The following is a 23,479-nucleotide window of genomic DNA, read 5'->3' as shown; positions in this document are numbered from 1 at the left end:
AATGGACTTCGGAGCTATACCCAGGGATTGATCCAAAACTATTAAATGAGAAGCACTCCCTACCTACTCTCAGAGGAGCAGTTTTTGTAAATTTCCTCAGAGGGATTTCAGAATTGCTGTGGACCAGTGACTGTTACATGCCTCTCATTTTTCTCCTTGAAAGGGAATATTTATTATAGTTGTCTTATTCGGCTCCACATTGCCCACTGGGTATAAGGAAAGCTGAGAAAGTGGAATTTTAGTACACCAGATTATGTAAATACTCCAGATTAACTTTAGTACTCCAGATTAAGAGAAGCTACATTGCAACCTGATGTAAATCACAGTTTTCCAGATTTCAAGCCTAATGTGACACCTGGATAAGACTTTTAGAGTGACTTAGGGTGAAGTGGAGTGAATATAAATATAGCAGATGTTTGTGACTAAGAAGGCTAACTGGCAGGTATTATTTTATGTCCACAGTTCCTTTACTCTCTCTTCCTTTGCCATTACTTCACTATCAGCAGACCGTGATTCCCCTTCCTACAAACTTTGGACTTAGCCGTGTGGTCTGCCTTGACCAGTGGACTGTGAGCATGTGTGACAGATGCTATATTTGACCAGAAGTTTGGAAAGCACTGGCGTGCTTTTGCAGGCACATGGAGCATATCTCAACCCAATCTACAGCAGAACCACTTTAGTCAGTCTGCAAATGCATATGAGGAATAAATAGTTATTAAAAGATATCGCTAGTTAGGGATCACTTGTTAGGCAGTGTTATTACAGAAAAACTTGATGACTGCATCTTACCATTTCCCTCCACATCACATCTTTGCCTTTCCATATACTCCTCTTCATTCTTCAAAGTCCACTTCACACGGTTCCCCTCTATATGATCTTCTCCATGAGCATAAAGCAAGTTATCTGATGAATTCTCTATGTTCTCATGCCACTTAGGTAATATCTTTGTATCAATATTCATTGGGTAGTAATTTAACTTTTTACCTCTATTGCATACTCTGTGCTGGGAACTCCTTACTCATTTTTGTAATCTTGACACATAGTAGGCATTCAGAAAATATTACTTTAAGTGAAGAAATGAATAAATGGACCTGAAGGAGTGACATGGTTTAATAACCATGGTGTAAGCTGGGAGAGAAGGCTATGGGGCGTCTACAAACCCTAGCCATTGGGGGGAGCAGCAAGCCTTTTGCTTGAGAAATGTTATGAGGCTCAGACCCAAAAAAAGCTGCATGGATTTGTTTTTTCATGTGTTGGAATTTGGAGCCCTAGATTCTGTAGCTAAGCTTGAAGAGGCGGGAAGATGCTTCCCATGCATGAAGTATTGTACATTCCTGGGTTAGAACATGTTTTCTTTGGGGGTTGCTGTGGTTTCTTTTTCTTTTTTCTTTTCATTTTTTTCCAGCTTGGAAGCATCTAATGTTTGCAATAACAATAACAACAACAAAAATCTAAGGCTGGCCCAGCATGAATCAGGCGGAAATTTGTACATGCGGCGGGTGTAGGGGGTAGGGAAGGGGAGGGTAGGAGGCCGAGGGAGGGGAGAAGAAAAAAAAAACCATGGTTGCCAGGAGCTTAGCAGAAGAAAATGCCATGAAGGACACCACGTGGCTGGCACAGGGGGCAGCAACATCTGTTCTCGATGAGGATCCGGGTGCGGGCTGTGTGTGCATGTGTGGGTGCATGTGTGTGGAAGGAAACCCAGGCACTGTGCTGCAGGAAGTCTGCTCGGGCCTCGGCCTCTCACCGGGGTTAGATCTGCCGCCAGCTTTGTCTTGAGAGGTATGTCGCAGGCTTGAAGGGGCTGTGGAAAACAAGCCGGAGAAAAGCCACAAGCGCCTCCTGACCCATTTGAATCTTTCTCCTGCCAAGTTCTCATTACTGATCTTACATAGGAGGGAAAACAAGGTATAAGACTGAAAAGGCTCTGGAGAATCCACTGGGGAAACAAAAGGCTTACTTAGGATTCCTGGGCAGGGCTTCTGAGATAAGGAAGAGGCAATGAGTCTGTTCACAAAAGAGGTGCATAGTCTAAGGTTTCTTTTGTTTGCCTGTTTTGCTTTATTTATTTATTTATTTTTCAGTTCAGTTAAGCATTCAAAAGCCCATTTTCTCTCGTATTCTTATTACTCTGTTCAATGAAATAGAGGACAAATGAGGTGGAGGGCTTGTATCTCTATGGACAGTGGGTATCCTCTCTTATGGGGGAGCTTGTGAAGCAAGGTAACCCCAAGTGTAGGGCTGGAGCTGGGATACTGTCAGCAAACCTCAGATCTGAGCTGTTGGGTGCCACTTTAAACAGGGGTCTGATGTCCAGTTGGGTGCCTATGCTTGAAAAGGCGGATCCTTTCCAAGAAGAGCCACAGAAAACCAGCTTGGAGCTCGAGGCCTGGAAGGAATCAGGCTGGTGGACAGGGGAGGGGGGCCTGTGCCCCTCACTGGCCTGTGGCAGCTGTGTGCCCTGGCCGTGGCCACTCCCTTGGTGGGAATGCCGGTGCGGGCGCTTAGGGTGTGTCGCCCGCCTCAGGCTGGCCTCACTTTAGAAGCCTTCTCACACAGGGATGATGATAATGAAGATAACCCCGTGCATGTGTGTAGCATTTCAGTGTCTACAAATGCTTTCACAGATACACTCACATTTGAGAGCAAAAGAACCTAAAAGTCAACCAAGGGAGATATCATTTTCCCATGGGAGTTAGTGACTGTGACTATGGTCACATAACCAGGGAGAAGAAAGGCAATAGATCAGCGGTTCTCAACCTGTGGGTCGCGACCCCTTTGGGGGTCGAACGACCCTTTCACAGGGGTCACCTAAGACCATTGGAAAACACATATATAATTACATATTGTTTTTGTGATTAATCACTATGCTTTAATTATGTTCAATTTGTAACAATGAAAATACATCCTACATATCAGATATTTACATTACGATTCATAACAGTAGCAAAATTACAGTTATGAAGTAGCAACGAAAATAATTTTATGGTTGGGTCACCACAACATGAGGAACTGTATTAAAGGGTCGCAGCATAAGGAAGGTTGAGAACCACTGCAATAGATGAAGCCAAGCTTTCTCTCCTCAGAGCTTCAAAGAGCTGAAGGGACCCAGGGAGTCCCAACCTTGCCCAGCCGGGAATCCCAGCCCTAGCCACACTGACTGCGCACTTAACTCCACAGCAATGACACAAAAGAGCAGTCAGTAGAAAAAACTCCTAACGGTGTCACAGAACTCAGGGTCTATTGGTAATCTTTATACTCTTCACTATTTAGCAAAATGTTTCTTTCCCCCCACAGTAATCAAGCTACTTCTTCAGGCTGTTACCTTCCTGCCAGTTCTCTCCGCAGTGTGGGGCTGCCCTGACCGTCCTACCTCATTCATCCACTCAGAAGTATTTACTGAGCATTTCCCATGTGGTAGTCAATATACCACTGTCCCAAGGACTTGAGATAGAACAGTGACTAAAATAAAGTTCCGTCCAGTGGGGGAAATAGACATTAACTCTAACAAGTACTTACTTAGTGATTAGAAAATAACAGTTCTATAGAAACATAAACAGGCTGTGTAAGGCAGCACTGTGTATTGGGGGATAGGTAGAGAATGAGGAAGGATAGCTGTCATTGTGGGTCAAAAGGTCAGACAGGGACTTTGGGAGGGTGGGGTAAGCCAACTGGAAGGACTTTCACTTTTGCCTCGAGTGAAATGAGAAATCACCCAAGGGCTTTAGCAGAGGGATGCTTGGATTTAAGCTACATTTTAAGGGGACCCACTTGGCTGTTGTGTTGAGAGTAGACCGTGAGAATAGACAGGGTCTCATGAGACCAGCTACAACACTGTTGTGGTAATCCAGGTGGCAGGTGACACAGGTTAAGTGGTGAAGTCGTGGGATTGTGGGTATCTTTTAAAGACCGAGCTAGTGGGATTAGCTGATGAATTGGATGTGGAGGGCAAGAGAAAGAGAGGAATGAAGATGACACCAAGGATGTTATCCTGAGCAACTGAGATGGACAAGTCGGCGCAGAGAAATGAGAAACCATTGCGCATGAATTCCTTGAATTCTACTGAATTCCACTTGTTACCCTACAAACCTTATCTCCAGTCATCGTTCTAGCCTTCCCACCTGCCTCAGAGCCGACAGTATCTGTAACCTCTTCTACTCCCTTTACTTTGAGACTCCAGTCTCTCAACAAGATTACTACCCACAGCCAATAACTATATTCAAGTCTCACCTATATCAAGTCTTTCCAGGGGCACTGCTTTCCACGAGGTTACTGCCCATCTCACTCCTTGTACTGAGCTTAGAGAGCAGAGGGCAGGCACTGCTAGTCTTGCAAATAAACCTACAGGTGCTACCTGATTTTTTAAAACTGAGTTCATGTATTACTTTTATACAATTAAAATTAAGTTTAAAAATATTATGCAAAAATATAGCTAATAATATCAGTGGAGCTGAGATTTAAATTCATTGGCCAGGGGTTGAAATGTGTACCCTTTCTTACACGTGCTGTTTGCTGTGATTTGTAAATAACTGCAATCTTTTGGGAGTATCACCCTTTTCTCTATCATTACTTCTCTGGTGGGTGAGGCAAAACATAGATACACAAACATACATACACACAGGAGTGGACAAAAGTAGGTTTATAACTGTTTGTATGGAAAATAACACATTAACAAATAATAATACAAAAATAAATTGTTTCATGTACTCACAACTGTAAACCTACTTTTGCCAATCTCTATATTTTATACACTTTGAAAAATAAAGTGTAAGAGATTTAATAGAATACTTTGCTAGAGTTCAGTCATTATAACAAACAATTATTTAAAAAAATAATTTCACTTAAACGAGTATCTATTTCGGTAGGATGAATTAGAAACAATTCAAATTATATGAACTTTTTGAAAGTGCTTGTCCATATGATTATTTAATAAATGCATTATACAAATGACCATGATGGTAAATGGCAGACTAATCCATGTCCCATGGAATTTAAGATCAGTCTCAGTGACTATCCTGCGTCATGCTCAGACTGCGTCGAAAACACATTTTAGAAGTATTAGTGGACCAAAGTCCCCATGAAAAGAAGAAAGGGATGGAATTATTTCTAGATATAACCTGATTATATCTGCTCGCTGCTAATTTTATAGCCTCAGCATAATGATTGGGAAGCATCTAGAAGGTCAGGCAGGTCAAAGAAAGTTGCATTTCTGTGATGTCAATTTTGCAGGCAAGTAGCATTTAAATTGTCTGCAAGCCTGGGCTAGACATGAAAAATCAAAACAACAGAAAAATGAGGAAAAGCACAGAGTAAATCAGAAAAAGGGTGGGGTGGGAGGAGAGAAAGGGACAAGCCATGTCATAAAGAGAATTAACAGAGTGAGAAAGTGGCCCACCCAGGAGGCTGAGAAGACAAATGAAGCAGAAGGCAGCCTGTGGAAGGAAGCCCACCAGGATGTCACAGTGTGGCTCCACGGGAGTTTCAGATGAGCATACATTCTCACAAATGTTGTTCATCTAGATGAGGTTTTCCAATTTGCACGGCTGTGCTTTTAATGTTTCATTAAAAAAAAAGAAAAATAGCAGCGAAAGAAAACAATGGTTTTTGCTTTCAAAATGAAAACCTTGTCCTAATTAACATTTGGAGCCGGGCTCTCAGAGATTCCAGCTGAAGGATCTGAAGTCGGCCCTGCACCGAATGGGACCCTGGACAAGCCTGCACACATGCCCAGATTTTCAGTCTGGTGTGCACTGCACAGAACTGGCAGCGACGTTCACAAACAGATCTCCAGGGGACTGGAATTTGGCAGCTGGCAGGCCTGAAAGACAGCTCCAACTTAAACTCATTTTCAGATTTTCTCTGGATTTTAACACGTCCAACACGTATTTAGATTTAGATTTGTAAGGACCTCTACTACCCTGACCAGAAGTGGAATAGCTGTCCCCACTAGTGGCTGCTAGGCCGTCACTCTTCCCACTGTGATTAAACCCTTTTTAATTACTCCTTTCCACTCACAGATACTAAAGAACTTGGCAAGACAGTAAGAGAAAAGTAAGCCCATATGACCCGTCCTCTGAGAGGCAGGGAAGACATGATTGTTATATCTGATTTGTAAACAGCTGAAATATGGCGAAGAGAAGTTTGATTATTGGCTATTATTTACATGACAAGATATAAATAAAGGAAAACAGGAGAAGTTAGACAACCTCACAATCCCATCGTGCCCAAGCAATCAACTTGTAATAGAACATTGGGGTTTCTGTCTATAGACCTCATTAAACAGAATCGTTTTTCTCCTTTTAATAAGGAACTTATAAAGACATACTCGCATGTGTGTTTTTTGAAAGATGAGTAGCAATTCTATCTGGTCACAGTTTGAAGTTCAAGTCCTGGGCATTTATTAGAAGTAATCTGTGACTAATGATACAAAGGCATTCCTAAAGCACAGTAACAGAGATAAATCTTATAGGCAGCCATGAGAACAGACTGGAAAGAATGACTGAACAGGTTTCCCTCGGCAGCTGAGGGGAAGAGAAAGGGAGAGGTTTGGAATCAGAGGAGGGATCTTAGTATTGGTGTGTTCTTTAAGTCCCTGAAAACTACCACTGTTGGGCCATCTTCCTCAAACTCTAGGGTGGCAGGTCTCAAGCCTGAAGGAGCATCGGAACCACCTGGAGGGCTTTTGTACACTGGCTGCCAGATACCCTCCCCAGGGTTTCTGACCCCAAAGTCCTGGGTGGGACCTGAGACTCTGGCCAGGGGCCCCAGCTGCCTCGCCCACCTGGTTCTCTGCAGGCTCGGGTATTGCTGCCCTCACGTAGGAGTTCTGAGCCTCAGAGAGCTTCCTGGGCCGGACTCACTGAGGCCTTGAAGCATTTCCCCTGGAGAAGGTGCCCTTTCCTACTTTCCCACAGGAGGGCCTGAGCCTGGTTTAGCTGCCACAGGGAACATGGGACTTCTACATTGGAGTCTCTCAGACACACATATGTTTTCACTTCACCTTTTAGAATAAAGAATCCTCAAATTTATGGTTGTGCTAGTATGGTTGTGCCACCTGCAATGGAGCTGCACAGATATGATGAGCTAGAACACTTTTATCTATCATCCATCCATCTATCTATCTATCTATCTATCTATCTATCTATCTATCTATCTATCTCACATCTTGTCATAAAATAAAAAGGACTTAAGATCTTAACAAGAGATGAAGCCCTTCCTCCAAAAGGCCCCACATCATCACAGACCCATAAGTATCACTATTGCTCAGGTATCCCCTCCTGCCACCCCTCACCTTTGATCAGTTTCATTGAGATCTGCATGCAGACATTCTGCACCCAGAATATAACACATCACCTAGAATAATGGGACTCTTTAGTCCGACTCTATCTCCTCTCTACTTTTTCTTGGTTCAAACTCTGGGCAAGAAAAAGAGGTCCTATAACCACTGGATTTTCATTCCATCATCTCCACTTCATCACATCAATTACGAATTGCGCCCCACCCCCCTCCTGCTCCCCACATCCCATTGAGGTTGAGCAGTGAACCTAGGCAATACCAGTGAGTGATCAAGAAACACACATCCCAGCCCCACTGGCGTGGCTCAGTGGTTGAGCGCCGACCTATGAACCAGGAGATCATAGTTTAATCCCCTGTCAGGGCACATGCCCGGGTTGCAAGCTTGATCCCTAGTGTGTGTGTGGGTGGTGCAGGTGGCAACAGATCAATAATTCTCTCTCATCGTTGTGTTTCTATCTCTCCCTCTCCCTTTCTCTCTGAAATCAATAAAAAATATATTAACAAAACAAAAAAAGAAGAAGCACACGTCCCAGATACAGCTAACAGGGCTACCATCTGAAATACAGAAAATAAAAGGGAGAGGTCCAAGACAACAGGGAAGAAAGAATCCAAGGAATGACAACAGCAGACGGAACGAATTAGTGATGGAAGCACTGCTGTTATCAACTACTAAATGCATAACGACACTGTAACTGCCCACCTGCATTTAAGTAAATGTGGCCGCTCTGCCTGAGCTAAATTTGTCCCCAAGGCCTCCTCACCTGGACTTTCCACCCACATTCCCCTCCTGTACAAATGTTTATCAAGGTAGTAACTCTTATATTAATGGTACATAAAAATAGTTCTACTGGTTGCTTTAAGAAAACACAAATATATTTGCATTTAAATCCATGGCATGCTAGATGTATAGGGAAAGAGCATACCAAACAGCAGAAAATGGTTAGCCATGTCAGAGAGATCATAATACATATTCCTTTAAAATGCTCCAAAGACTAATATGCCTTTAAACACGTCCCTTTATAACCCTGTAAAAGTCTAACACTTTCAGGATATCCTCACACAGATTATTTGAAACAGTTCATTTAGTTTTTCAAGCCCATTATTTTCTATTCTGTTCTTAATAGGGGATGGTGACTGTTAACTCTTCTCTAAACTATTTGCTACATGAAAACATTTACTAAAGATTAATACATTAATCTTTATCCTTCTCTTCTTAGGCTTAAATATTCCAGTTCTTTTGATTTTCCCTTTTGATGTTATTTTTGTTACCATCAGTTGTTGTGTATTTTCTAATGGCTATGGAAGTCAGATTTAATGAGAAAATAGGATCAGATCAATGGTGAGAATACTGACAAGTCAAGGAACTATGTGGGTTTCTGTTGGTCCCACTTACACTTATTGGAGTTTTTTTTTAGAACAGAGCCATATTGCTGTTTATTCAGGATCAGCCATATTTTTTTAAAAATTAACTATAATTTAAAAGCAATCCAGTCTTTTCTGGCTTATAAGAATTTCAATTGTAAAAAAGTTTTATTAAGCAAGCTTTTATCAAATCCTCCTCCAGGTCAGCTTGGCTCATCACTCTCTCAGTGTATGCACATATCTGTGTATTGCTTGTCACACTATCTGTTAGGATAATGGAAAAAAGCACTACTTTTGCTTTGAATAACAGAAACTATTCAAAATTACTGATAAATGGAATTTCATTAGCTTGTCACACATTCCATTAGTGTCTACCAAACACTCAGACCTTAGGTACTTGCACACTTTTTATCAGGCTCTGATTCATATATTTTAGTCGGAGTTTCTCTTGCCAGCTATTACCAGGACGGAAGTAGTAAAACCCAAATGGACTGATGCCAAGCTAGGCCAGTGCCAACGGTTTTCCCAAATGCAACCCATCAGTAAATAAGAAATCAAGGCTAACTAAGAAAGCCCCAAAGCAGAGCAGGGGCCCTTAAGAGAAGGACACAGGGATAATCAAGGTCAAAATCTAGGTAGAAGGCAAAATTCTCCAGAAATAAGAGCAGGTTTGCTGGTTCCCCTGAAAATTTAGCATGCCCCATACTTTATCGAGGTGTGGCCTCTCCACTGGCCCCAAACCACAACCCCATGCTCTGTCTTCACAGTTTTCTGAACCTGGTGTCTGACAAATTTAAAAGATACATTTTATCCATCACATTTTAAATCTGGGGAAACTAATTTAGAAAAGTCAACCAGCTTGTCCAAGAAAACATGTAGTAAGGAATGGAACTGAGGTGCACGCCTGACTCCAGACCAAGACAGCATTCTGTCTGCTGAATTACACCACCCTCACTGTGTCTATGGCAAGGCCTTTAGATTCTATGCAGGGCAGGTTTTTACTTCTCATTTCTTCTACTTCTTCCTTACCTTTACCTCCTATCTTTATTGTTCACACTACCCAGAAGATCGATCCAATGTTTTCCAATTTAAGACTCTCAAAGTCTAACTTCTACCTTCAATTCTCTGTCCCTGCTTTCACGGGCCTGGAAGCAGGTGCCACTGAAGAATCAGGCCCGAGTCTGTCAAATGGATAAAGAAGGAAACAAAAGGTATCCTGCCACTCAGGAGTTTGCAGACTGTGGGAAGAAAAGACCTATCAGATAATGTTGAAATAATGTGACAAGTGAGATAACAGGCATTCGCCAGGGTATGTATAAGAATTTATAGGAGAAATGTCAGCTAATGCTCAGAGACTTATTTGAAATTCCGCGCCCCCCCCAAAAAAAAACACCTTAAAATGATTTTTAAGATTTACTGGAGGCCTCAAGAACACCAACTAACCACAGCTACCTGCAGTAAACCATAAATAGTCATAACTGGGTATAACTAAACTGTTTCTTGATTCTTAATATGTTGCTTCAATAAGATCCTGTCCCCTCACAGTTATTCAAATTATTCCTTAAGAAATATCACTACTAATATGTTATACTATTTGACAATTTATGTAATACCTTGACATCAGTTATTTCACTTGCTTCTCACTGGAGTTCTGAGAGAAAACCAGACAGAGGCTACACATAACTAACAAGTGTAAATTCAGAATCTGAACCTAATTCCTCTGACATCATTCCACCTCTGTCCTCCTCTGCAACTCTCATTTACGAAAAGGAAAGGGCACAAATAAGAACCAGCCAAGGGCTGATGGGAGAATCAGAAACTGCAGTCCAAACTACAGGCTCCTGGGAAGAACTTGCAAGAAATACATGCTCACAGCAAAAGCAGAGCCAAAATGTAGGTCAATGGGCACTCGATGTAATCATCCCGCAGGAAGGAAATTAATCATTTCTATCCAAAAGGAGGCTGCATATGTGGTCTTTATTCTCAGCTGCATTCCCTGGAGAACAAGATGCTCTTGGTATAAATGGAACCTAGGATGGTGGACTTCGGAAAAAAAATGTGACCTTATGAAGAAGAAAGAAAGAAGGAAGAACTGAAGGAAGGAAGGGATGAAGAAAGGAAAGAAGGGAGGGAGGGAAAACGAGAAGATAACACTTTCTTGTACAAGCATTTGACAGAATAAATATTTGTTTTCTACATAGACTTCTGTATGCTTGTCTGTAATTTTAATGGGCACAGGTTTGGGAGTGGAAAGAACAATTAGGAAACCAATGCAACAGCCCAAATGAGAAACACTGAGGCCCCAGCTAGGGGTGAGTAGAGCTGCTCATCTAACAATCTGGTGACCAGCTGACCAAGTGACAGCCTGGATGTGGCAGTGTCTCCATGTGATTTGTGAATTATGGATCCTAGTGGAGCTCCACGCTGTGGCCTGTTTCCCCTCCTTCTCTCGCTTTCTCTGTCCCACCCTCTGAGTTTGCACCTAATCATGTTGAGGCCTCACCAGCAGCTCCACCCCCTGCTTTCTGCTGTACATATTCAGTTCATGATGAATGCCACCACTTTATAAGCATCTATTATGGAGCAGATGTGGCATGAGACTTAAATGCTTTATATACATTATCATAAGAATCCCTCATCACAACTCCTTAAAATAGTGTTGCTGCCCCCACTTCCCAATAACCATGAAGACACGAAGGCTCACACCACTCGGCTGACCCAGGGCTTGACTCTACATTTGTTTGACTCCAAAACCTTCAATCAACCAAGTCATCATTCCTTGCCCATTTGCAAATTACAAAAAAAGAACCGGAAAATATAAGGAGTTCAGGTCAACAAGGACAAACACAAGAATCAACGAGAAAAATGTAATTTAAGGTATGAACAAGTTTGGGTTGTAGATATCTAGTAAGCACATGTTTTGTTTGATTTTTTAGATTTTTTTAAAATTCATTTATTAGAGAGAGAGGAATTGAGAGGGAGAGAGAGAAAGAGAAACATGAATGTGGGAGAAAAACATCAATCGGCTGCCTCCTGCATGCCCCCCCCACTGGGATCCAGCCAAAAACCTGGGCATGTGCCCAGACTGGGTATTGAACCCGCAACCCTTTAGTGCATGGGACGATGCCCAACCAAGGGATACACACATGTTCTTGCTGAGACAATGGGAACATAAATGACTATGAGCAGATGGCATTATTTATACACATTTTGGTTTTTTTTGGAAAAAAAATGTAGAGCTGTCATCTAGAGAATGTGAGAGGCATAGAACAGTGGAGAACTGAAGGTGAAATCTCTGTGGCAAGGGGGTTATGACACACACAGAGGCACCAAAATGACACAAAGTGAAACACGGGCTGGGGTAGTGAGGTGAGGGGTTCACTGGCTTGGGCTCATTGAGAGAAATAAAGGAGGAGGGCCTCTACTGTCTTATAGGGCTGAGTGTCTAAAAGGCACATCTTAGAATTTTATTCAGTACTGGAAAGCAAAAAACAGAAAGCCCTTTTTAGACCAGGGAACAAGGTGTCTAATTTGAGCTCATAATTCTGTGCTGCACTTTATAAAATTTACTCTCTTCGTCCTAGCCCTCTTCGGTTTATCTCGCCTCTGGGTCTGTTTTCCCTCCATCTGTCTTTGACACTCTTAGGTTTCCCCTAATATATTTAGTTGACTTTTTCCAGTAAAGAATTAAGTGTTTGCCAAGATTCCCCTAGAACATGCCAGTTTCTGCCTCTCTCGTTCTTTCTTTCCCATTCTTGCTCTCCCTCTCTGCGTTTCTTCTTACGTATTTCCTCTGAGTTGTTTCTCCTTCCCTACCCATTTTCCTTTCCTATGATTAGCGATTCTCCTTTTTCCTTTCCTGCTTTTTTCCAATCCTTTAAGATTTTTTCTTCCTCTTAGCCTTTGCTGGAAGACCAGAAGCAGAATCTTGTTTTTTTCAATCTGATTTTGTAGAACAATCAGAATGTAAATAATGTTGGCTAGAAGTATTCCTGGACAAAGGAAAATTCACCTTAGGGACTCCACAGGCTAGGAACTTTCTCATGTGCTCCCATAGTGACTAAAGTTGTGGTTCTCAAACTTGAGCAATCTCCAGGATCCCCTGGGGGCCTTCTGAAACACAGAGTCCTGGGTCCCACCCCAGAGCCTGCGATGCAGCAGGTCTAAGACGGGGCCTGGGGGGTGTGCATTTCTGACAGGTTCCATGGTGGTGCCCATTGCACTGGTCCAGGGACCACAGTTGGAGAACCACTCAAGTGAGAGGACCAACAGCAGTTGGGTGGTCAAGGCTCCGCTGAGCAAGGTAACATTCCTTGTCCCAGCAACCACAGGACTTGGAGAAGCCTAGGGAGCTCTGGAATAGGGATCCAGAGGATGTGCTGGGGTGCAGCGAGGAGGGGAGGAGAAACAAGGAAGCTCCGTGTTTAACCTTCTGGGAAACACTGAGGCCAGCTCCAAGGCCTGCCAGCCACCCGCCCTCTTGTGATCACACAATGAAGCAGCAGAAGGGAATTCTCAGATCCTTTGATCTCTTCCCAGTCTTAAGTCCTCTGTCTGTTTATCTCCCTGTTCTCTGGCCTCCTCTTCCCTATCCTTACCCCCTGCCCAGTGTATGAATCACTCCTCTCCTCCCCACCCCACTGTCATCTGTTTTTCTAATGATGGCAGAAGATGAGCTGTTTTGTTGGCAGCGCCATCACGAAGTGCACTCCATGCTCGACTTTTTCCCGATGCCCTCTCAGAACGCTATTTTATTGGTATCCTTTCCCTTTGTCTCAAACCCCACCCTTTCCCCTTCCTTGGCCTCATGTAGACTCCCGTTTCCCAGAAATGGATCAATATAAACAGAGATAAAGAAGAATGGGGGAGGAGGGGAACTAACAAACATGTGGGTTGCGGGGGAGGGGGGGGGGCGGTCTTGGAAATCAATGGCCGTTAAACAGCTCTCTCTAGCACACAGCAGCCAGAATGACCCAAGTATTGCTGCTAAGTGGCTTAATTAGTTCCAGTGAGAGATTGGGAGGTCAAAACCTGGTGTGACTGAGACTAGAGGATTTGTATTTGTCACTGGCTATTCCCAGGGTGAGAAAGCTTAAATAGTGTTTGCATGTGCTTTCTGGGTCATCCCCCATCAGCGCTACCTCACTCATGACTCTTCCTTGCCTTCACTCCTGTCAATCTGGATAAGGAATTCACAGCGCCCTAGGTGCCCCAAGGTAGGGAATCCCCCATGTGAGGAAGTAGACAGGAATCCTCAAGGTGGTAAAGGTCTAATTTGGCGTACTCCACAGCAAATTGCAGGTCTGCCTCAGAGGTGGGGAACATAGATGCTTGCCTGACCCCTGCAGTGGGTGAAAATAAGGTAGGAAGCCACAGGCAGAGGGGAGGAGCATGTTGACCTGAAGAACAGCTGCCCTTCTGGGGTTGTAGCTGCTACGCAGATTCAGCTAATTGTTGCCAGATAGTCTTGTTTTTTAAGAGAAAAATCTTTGCACAAAGTGTTTTATATTTATTTTTACTTGGAGTATGTGTGCCTGTGTGTGTGAAATGTTTTATATACACATATGAATTTTATGTGAAAAATCCCAATTTTTAAAATATTAGCAATCAAAACAAGATTGTTTTCAGACACTGTGTTGGCCAAATAAACCTGTCTGTGGGCCATCGGTCTGCAAAACCCTGATCTAATTAAGCTCAAACAGGCCCTGTTAGAGAATCCCAAAACCATAAATAATTCTGATTTGCTTTTAACTTACTTTTATTGAGTCATTTCAAATGAAACCCTGGAATTTTGCTTAAAGAAAAGCCAAAATCAGAAATCCTAATATCTGAAGTTGTGGGATTATGGAAATTAAACAAAAAGCACAGAAGTGGAGAAAGGGAGGACCTTGCATTAGAAAGGCTCAAGGCCTGGAGTTAAGCAGAGAAGTGTGGTCCAGGTTGGGGGAGGGGGTGGTGACTTACCTCACAGGACTGGATGCAGTGGATCAGGACGGGGTCTGGGTGCCATTGACGCCGCCCAGTGCACACGATGCTCTGAAGGAGAAGACAGAAAGTATAAACACCAAGACACCTGGTCAGTGAGAGAAGGGGCATGTCCTGCGCTTACCCCACCAACCCAACCCCATTTCCTGAGGAGTGAGACACCGACTTGGACTCACCAAGCAGGTCAAGGCTGACAGGACTTTGCCATGGAACTGCTAGTCCTGCTGATGGTGCCACGGCACAAACTCTCAGTGGAAGGGACTTTTCATCCTCTTCCTCCTCCTTCTCCCTCCCCAAGGCATCGAATTTTACAGAGCAGTGGTATAGGTGTGGTTTAAAAAAGCATCATCAATATTATCTATATACATAAAAGCCTAAACGACCGGCCAGTAGCTATGATGCCCACTGACCACCAGCGAGCACTCAACGCAGGAGCTGCCGAGCTGCGGTCACTTGGCACCTGGAACCAGAGAGGAGGGAGCCCGATTCTGGGGTGCGTCACCCGAGAACCGTCATCTTGCAATCCGGGATCCCTTGGGGGATGTCAGAGAGCCGGTTTTGGCCCGATCCCTGCAGGCCAGGCCAAAGGACCCCACTGGTGCACGAATCTGTGCACTGGGCCTCTAGTAATGAGTATAAAGTGGTCTTCGGCATAATATTGGTTTCATTTGTTTTGCCATTTTAAATAATGTTACAAGAAATGGCGAGATGGCTGTGATCAGGAAGCAGTGTAGGTTTTTAAAAGCTGAGAAATACAGCCTCACAAGAAGAGTCCTGAACCAGAAAGGGATCTCAGAAATGCCAGATCCTAAGATGTGAGCACCAGGCAAGCCTTGGAGGCCAAGTGCACTCTGCAGCTCTGTGAGCACCACTTTCTCTTCCTTGTAGGGAAAAAGAGGGTCTGTGCCCTGACCAAATAGGGTTAATGTGAAACCACTGGGACTCAAAAGGGCACCGACGTTAAGCTGGTGAGTGTGAAAAGACACTCAGGTTAGGACACAAGCTACTTTCTCATTCCCAACAGCCACTTCCAGATGCACATTTAAACAAACAGTCATCTACTCTTCATTAAATGACAACTCATTTACATTGAGCTTCTTCCTTTTAATTTTTGTATTTTAAAATTTCCAAAGACCCACTTCAGGAAAAGAGGAGGTCCCATAGGAAGTTTTCAAGGAGACAAAGGGATTCTCTCAATAGCCTGCAACCCACCCACCCATGTGCAGACTTTCATACACACATTTTTATTTGGTACAATAGGAATTCAGTTCAATGGTAAGAAAAATAACACATGGGCAGATACGGGCTTTACACAAGATAGCACCTCTATTAATTAGAAATTATAGACCCTACAATGCTAAGACTACAGTAATCAGATTGGAGACAATTGCATACATTAATATGGGTGTATATGAATATATACCTCATGGTCAGCTATGAGAATAGGAATCTGCAATATTCTCCTGGAGTTACATGACTGTAAACTAAAACTCCTCCTTCACAGCTTCCCTAAAGGGAAATAAACACTAAGAATCCTAACAAATTTTGATATTCAAAATTCCATATCGTACTATTGTAGAAGGTGCTTTGGCATAAGTTATCATTGTACTTTAATAAGGGGATTATTAAATCTATTCAGGACTACAGATCTATAAGGTAACCACAACAGGGTGTTCAGCCTCCTGAGAAAGTAAGCTGTTCTCCTGCACTTAAAGCCATTTAAGCAGACTATTTACTTATAAGCTCTGCTACCTGGAAATGATTCTCATTTATGTTCTGAAGCAGGCACCAGTGGAACTCTATCACCAGGTAATGGTAATAAAAATGTACAATAACTAGTACCCTTGAAATGTGAATGCAGGCCACTGGATTCCTTCTCTTAGCACTGTATCCACTAAGGACCCTCATTCCCACCCTAATCAGTCAGTATTCAGTTCAGATCACAGGTATGCATCTCAGTAGGAGCCAGGGATGCTCTCAGAGTGCTCAATGTCTGGTGGGGAGGATGTGGAAGAATGTCAAACCCTCCAATAAAGGAATACTTAGCCTTGAAACTATCTCATGATGACCATTGCCAGACGCTCCAGAACATGCTGAACTTTGTGTGTCAGCTTCTCTTCTACCCTCTAAACATTCTACCCGGTCCATCCCTTTTACAAATGTAGGAGTGTTGGGTTTATTTAAAACTTTAAAAATTCTCAAAATATATTACAAAGGAAAAACAAAAGAGAGGAAAAGAGTCTGTCTTTTCTTTCTATTCTTTCTCTCCAAGGCTCTTTTCTGCTATTATTTCCAATTTATTTTTTATATCTTTATATTATGTAACTTTATTTCATGATCATGTAATATTTGTAAAATATAAAAGGCATAAAAGGGTACATAACCTCTACCCTGCTCCTGGTCCCACAACCCATTTTCCTCCCTTCTACTTTTAGTTGTCTTCTGTATCATTACAGAGATAGTCTATGCATATACATACATCCTATATAATAAAAGGGTAATATGCAAATTGACCCTAATGGCAGAACAACCAGAACAACAGGTCACTATGACATGCACTGACCACCAGGGGCAGACGCTCAACTCAGGAGCTGCCCTCTGGTGGTCAGTGTGCTTCCACAAAAGGAGTGCCACTCAGCCAGAAGCCGGCTCATGGCTGGCAAGCCCAGTGATGGTGGCGGGAGTCTCTCCTGCCTCTACGGCAGCACTAAGGATGTCTGACTAACAGTGGGGAGCGGGCCTAAGCCATTAGTTGGACATTCCCCAAGGGCTCATGGGCTGCCAGAGGGATGTCTGACTGCCAGCTTAGGCCCGATTCCCTGGGGAGCTCCCAGACATACCCTGAGGGCTCCCGGACTGCGAGAGGGCGCAGGCCAGGATAAGCCCACCCTCCCAAGTGCACTAATTTTCGTGCACCGGGCATCTAGTATATGTATAAAATCCTTTCTTTCCTCACACAAATAATAGAATACTGCAATTTTCTTCTGTGCTTTGGACTATTGTTGTTTGCTTGCCTAACTTTATTTCACTTCACAATGTTTCCTGGGTGTTCTGTGCATTTTATAGTACCTGGTCTGCTGTGTCCTATTGACAGCACAGTGTTCCACTGCAGGGATGGACCCTAATTACTAAACTAGATCTATATTGATGGGTATTTTGTTCTAACAGACAAAGTCTTTTGTTATAAAAGACAAAGCTTATGTATAAATCATTTCACACGTGTACAGATACATCATCCATAGAATAAATTCATGGCTGTGGAATTAACAATACCCATGTCCTTTTTTAAATGATCTATAATTCAGTCTTGAGACTAATTCAGACTGGCAGCCTTCCTTCATTTCTATAAACATGCGTAAGTTTCTGGTCCCTGTGTCTATGCCTTCCTAGATTTCAAAGTCCTTGAGAACAAAAACTATCTCCCACTCATATTTCTTATCTCAGTGACACAGAGAGAAACGATGTTTTACGAGTAACTGTCAACCACTAAATATGATGTTGTATTGCTAGGATTCTCCCTTGTCTTCTGGCCTATGAATGTCACTCATCCTGTAAGTAAAGATATGCATATACCATTAATTGAACTAGTTATTGATCAAAATTGGAGGAAAATTTCAAATGCTTTTCAGGACCTACATTTTATGGGTACTTTGTGGTGGTGAGGTGAAAGAGGGGAGTGAAATAGGAAGTAGTAAGAAAGGGGCAGAGAAGGTCCTGGTGAGTGTGTTAAATTCATGAAACAAGGGGACTCTTCTGTCATGGCAGCTTACATAGCAAGCCAACCAAAATCTAAGCCTGTGAATTCCTCAAGGTCATTCAATTGAAACATAAGGACAGCCAATCATACAACAAGGCTTTAAGCTACAGCCAATCAATCAATAACTTCCTTGCTTTGCTTCTGCCTTTTCTCTGTAATAAAGTATTTCCCTGGCAGGGTGCTTCTAGCTACTCCATTGGAATTGATTTTTGCTCAAGTAAGCTCAAAATCTTAAATGCTTCAGTTTATTTTTTAACAGCTCAATATGACTTTCTTATTTTCTGGAACATTTTTGGCAAATTATAATCATATATGATTACATTTGAATGGCTATAGAAAATAATTGAGAGAATAACTTTATATCCTCTGTGCAACTTATCAAACCTTACCATTTTGCTATATCTGCTTCCACAGTATAATAAGTCACTAAAGATTTAATTAATGCCCCCTATATGTGTGCCTCCATTATTATTCTCCTTCCTTACTCCTTATTGGGTAAAACTATTTTGAATTTTTTAATTATTATTGCTATATGTTTGTATGTAGTTACAATGATTGCTTTGATACTATTGGCAAGTCACTGCTCAGATGAATTTATTGTGCAAGAAGAAGAGCCAAGAATTTGTTTTGAACTTTCAAATAGAAAGAGGTTCAGAGAAAATCAATTTAAATATTTGAGCCATTAAAGTTGGTTGGGCCATTTAAAAAATTTTTTTAAAGTAAGAAAAAAAGGAAGAAAAGAAGGAAGAATAGTAAAAGGGAGGAAGGAAGAAGAGAAAAAGAGAGAGAGAGAGAAAGAGAGAACCATTTAAGGGCTATTGGGATGGTCTAAAGCTGTATGAAGGCCGTTGCCTAGTTAAATGCCTAAAGGTCACAAGACTGATGGTTAGCCAACATTAAGATCTAATAAAAAAATTACTCAATTGTGTTTTTTTATTCCACTGTTGTTTGGCTCATCACATCAGACCACAGAGTTCTGCTGCTGCCCATGTTTATGGCAATTTCCTTATTTCTACAGATGTAGCAACCTAAATGTAGCATTATTCTGCATATTTATTTGGGCCATAGTACATTACCCTGGCATCTACTTTCCAGTTCCTCTTCCTTTGCCCTCCAAGACCCTCTTGACTAGTCTTCTCTAGCAATGAGGGACTCAATGCCTAGAGACTGTATTCAAAAAGAGTGAGCAATTCCATGCTTAAAACTGATGCAAAAGGTGACCTTTCCAGGGCTCATGGGACTGGGCCATTTGTTTTCCCACTGATGTGGGGAAATATGACTGGAGCTGTTAGACATAGTTGTACCCTTCAAGAGGACACTTTGGAGGGTGGTGGCCAGGATTAGGACATGAGGAGGCAGAAGGGTGGGTGACACCATTCTATTTGAAATTATGGCTCCTGGAGGAAACGATCTTTTCTTTTTCTTCCTGCTTCTCTCTTCCTCTTAAAACATTTTGTTATTTTAGTAATTATTAATCTTTTGGGGACCAATTTTGAAAAACAGAGCCAGAAATCCTAAGATTTGTTTTGACTGAGCAATTCTGTTGAAAAACTGGGGAGGTTAAGAAAGGGATTTCATGCAGTGTTGAGAATTCGCAAACCTAACATGTTGCAGCCACAGGAAAATCTCATTAATTTGGACCTCACTACATTAATTTGGATTTCATAATTATAATATACTAAAAAAAAGAAAAGCATTGTCTATAAAAAATGGATTTATGAAGCAAACTACTATGGGAAATAGGATGTTATGATGGATGCTGTTGTACTTCAGAAGCAAACACTTTCAAATACAATTTAGAAAAACTCATTTACACCCAAACAATTGCCACATTATACATAGAAAGTAATCTCTCCATGAAATCAGCTTCCTCAAGGACCACTTCTTCATTGCGGAAGTCAAAACCTTAATTTCCTATCTTAAATAGAAAAGCCATGAGATATCATAAAACATTCTCTCGTCACAATGGTTAATCATAAAAATTCAACCTTGCACAGGCTTTGTGGGAAAATCAGGTTTGCCTTGAGAGATGGCTCTCTGGAGGTGGGGGCCACTCTTCTCTGAGCTCCTTCATTTTATCTGGCAACCTTGTTCTGAGCAGGGGATGAAATGAGTCATGCATTGAGGACATCTGGGAATAAGAGTAAGGCATCATTCCTACCCTCAAGAATCTTATGGTTCTGGTGTTAGAATTACAGATAAGAGAAAAGGGAAGAGACAAATTAAGAGGAAAAACAAAGATGAGGAAAGTACCAAGTGCTCCCAGCAACAGTCTAAGGAACAACTCCATAGTCAGGCACCCCGGACCTCAGGCCTCTGGGTGCTGTAGGAGGGCAGTCAGCAGAGGCCCTTGTGTGAGCAATGGTACTGCCTGGACGTTTGGCTGTCTCCTGCCTGTCCCAACTACCAGATTCCACCGCTCAGTCACCTTGATGGGCAGGCATTTATTGGACTGCCGAGAGCCCTTTTGTTTAGCGTCCTCTCTTTCTATCGGGATATTTCTCTGCTGGTGCCATCACCATAGAAAGGCCTAGATGTCTGTGTGTAGTAGGTGAGGGAGGAAGACGCCTTCACAACAAAGGCCCTGAAAGTCCACTTGACAATTTCAACCCTTACCTCTTGCTTCTCACAGCCTGAAACATTTTAAAAATAACAGCATGTTTCCATCCTTACTCTCTTCTGTTGGCAAGGCTAAAGATGGAAGTAAATTTTCCATCTTAATTCCCTTCCTGTATTATTTGTTCTTTATGTCTCAGAGTCTTCCTTCTATATTATCTTTGAAATGTTCCTTTGGATGTGGGCCATCTTTTTTTCTCAAGCTTTTCCTCTTTTTCCTTCTTCATTTGCAATCCTTCTCTTTAGGAAATGACCCATGTAGTTGTTCCCCTTAAGGATGCTTTGAAAGCCTCTGAAATTATTCCAGGGAATATGCTGTCTGTTGGGAATTGCTCTGTCCCTGATATGTGAAAGTGTCCCTTTGCTCACCTGGACTTTGACAGGCTCCATCCAGTGCTCCAGAGTGTCTGCAGTGATGTTCTCAGGCAGAATCACCGGGTCCCTAGGGGGCACTACACATGATGGGGTGCACACTGCACCTGAGGGAACAGAAATTTACAGCACACACATGAACTTCCCAGATATCAGTCTTTTTCATTTGGAATCAACAGTTTTGCTTTTTCCTCAGCAATTGCTCTCTATGCTGTGGGTCATCATTATTATGGGTAAGGGCAGGGCTGATATTCCTCTTCCACACACCTGTGAAGATACTTTATACACAATTAGTGAAGGGCCTCTGCCCCCAAGTTCATGCCCTGTGCCCCAGGTGACCACTCCTCTTTCTGAACTCCTTTGGAATCTCGGAATCTCTGCATGAGCCAGCAGTTAAAAGATTAAGTCCTGGTCCAGCAGACATCCAGGACCCCACTCCGGGACTCTGGCTAGCCAAGGTCTCACCTGACTGGTTGATGCATTTTAAGTACATTTAATATTATTTCTGCCTACAGGATCCAAAGCATCTACTACCTAAGGACTTTACTAGCTGACCCATAAATTTTGAAGGCAGATTAATAATTTCTACACTGATGATCGTTATGTTGGCAGCCTTGCAAGAAAATGATGTGATTAAAAGAAGAAACGATGGGAAATCAAAAGCAGAGATTTTGGTCACATGTTTGCCTCTTAAAGCAAAATCTTGGACTCCACTCTTTTGTAGATGGAGTCCAAGTGTCTTCCAAAATTCTATTCAAAGAAGGTACACTCCAGGGTTTTCTATTTCCTCATCTATAGATTTGATGATCTCCAAGTTTCTTTTCAGCTCTCACTATCTCTGTTTTGATGTGTTGTTGTTTTTTGCTAACTGGTAGAATAACTCAAAGAGCCACATGACTCTGAAGGACTCTATATATGTGAATATATGACATATATTCGGAGGGTGGAGAGATGAGAATTTGTTCATGAAACACCACTTGAGAAGCACAGTCCAAGCTCCCCACTGCCTGACCTCAAGATATCTCAGTGAAAAGGGCAATCTGAAGAGGGTAAAGAACCGTCTCAGAAACTAACGAGCTTTCTCATAAACTCCAATTATATCCACTGGCATTACACAAGTTAGAATGGCTTATAAAATCACTGCTTGCTTGTAGAGTTAGCATTAATCTCACAAGGTTTTCCACCAACAGCATCTCTTTCCCATGATGATTTGGTCTAGCCAGGGCCAAGTTGAGTCCACATCACTATAAACCAGTTCTGGCCACAGAGACCTTTAATTGCAATTACTTGATTAAGAAATTTCCCAGAGGCTCTGGAGCCTGGTCCTCTGCAGAGAAAGAATGGCTGAAGAGCCACACAAGCAAATGCAATCTCAAATCGTCCCTTTCAGGAGTTCTCTGCTGCAGCCACACTGCAGAGGAGCCCAGCACTTGCTGGGTGTGTGGCTCCACCTTCCCACCTCTCCTCTTGGAACTGCAACTCCTCCCCAAACTCATCCACTTTCAGCCTGCAGTGAAGTAGGTAAAATGACCAGACACTATGCAAATAGCTCAGCAGCTGCACCAACATTATACACATGTGGAGGAGTAAAAGGAATGAATTTGTTATAGATTTCTATTTTACTGAAACAGCTCAGAGTCAACTGCATATCCATCCACTCCTCAAGGAGAACAGTGGATCTATTCAAGATCCAGCCAGGCCTAATAAAAAGATTATTTGGGAACAGAATCGGCATCTCTTCCTGAACTTACCGATCCCATAGCCCTGTTCGCACTTGTATTCCACAAAATTCAGCTCCGAGGGTGGTGGTGGACATTCCCCTTGCAGCTTCTCACACAACTTGAACTCCTCAGTCCACAGTCCTTCCTTCGTGCAGAGGATGGAAAGCTAGACGATCAAAAGTAAAGAATATTTCATTATTGCTTTGTTAACTGCATTTAGAGTGGGGAGAGGGGGTGTAATCAAATGATAGTGTTCTCCAACTTCTAGAACTTAGAATAAAAGATACTCTTGAAATAGTAAGTCATGTTGTTACTGACCAAAAAATGTCATGACAATTTTTTTAATGTTTTCATGTGAAGGAACCATGAA

The 23,479-nt window shown here is 42.4% G+C and overlaps 1 protein-coding gene across 1 annotated transcript in view; it reads right to left on the bottom strand.

The window, feature by feature from the left end:
- PAPPA2 (pappalysin 2) overlaps positions 1–23,479 on the bottom strand; it is a 220,893-nt gene that overhangs the window by 20,253 nt on the left and 177,161 nt on the right. The window contains exons 18-20 of the mRNA XM_005867693.2: positions 23,140–23,275; positions 21,386–21,495; positions 14,623–14,694 (exon numbers count right to left, since the gene is read on the bottom strand). Of these exons, the coding sequence (XP_005867755.1) occupies positions 14,623–14,694; positions 21,386–21,495; positions 23,140–23,275 (318 nt within the window). The remainder of the gene's footprint in view (positions 1–14,622; positions 14,695–21,385; positions 21,496–23,139; positions 23,276–23,479) is intronic.

Source organism: Myotis brandtii, unplaced genomic scaffold (genome assembly GCF_000412655.1).
Source record: "Myotis brandtii unplaced genomic scaffold, ASM41265v1 scaffold250, whole genome shotgun sequence".
Classification (NCBI taxonomy): domain Eukaryota; kingdom Metazoa; phylum Chordata; class Mammalia; order Chiroptera; family Vespertilionidae; genus Myotis; species Myotis brandtii.
Note: the sequence above shows the minus strand (reverse complement) of the source record. Positions and strands in the feature narration are given on the sequence as shown.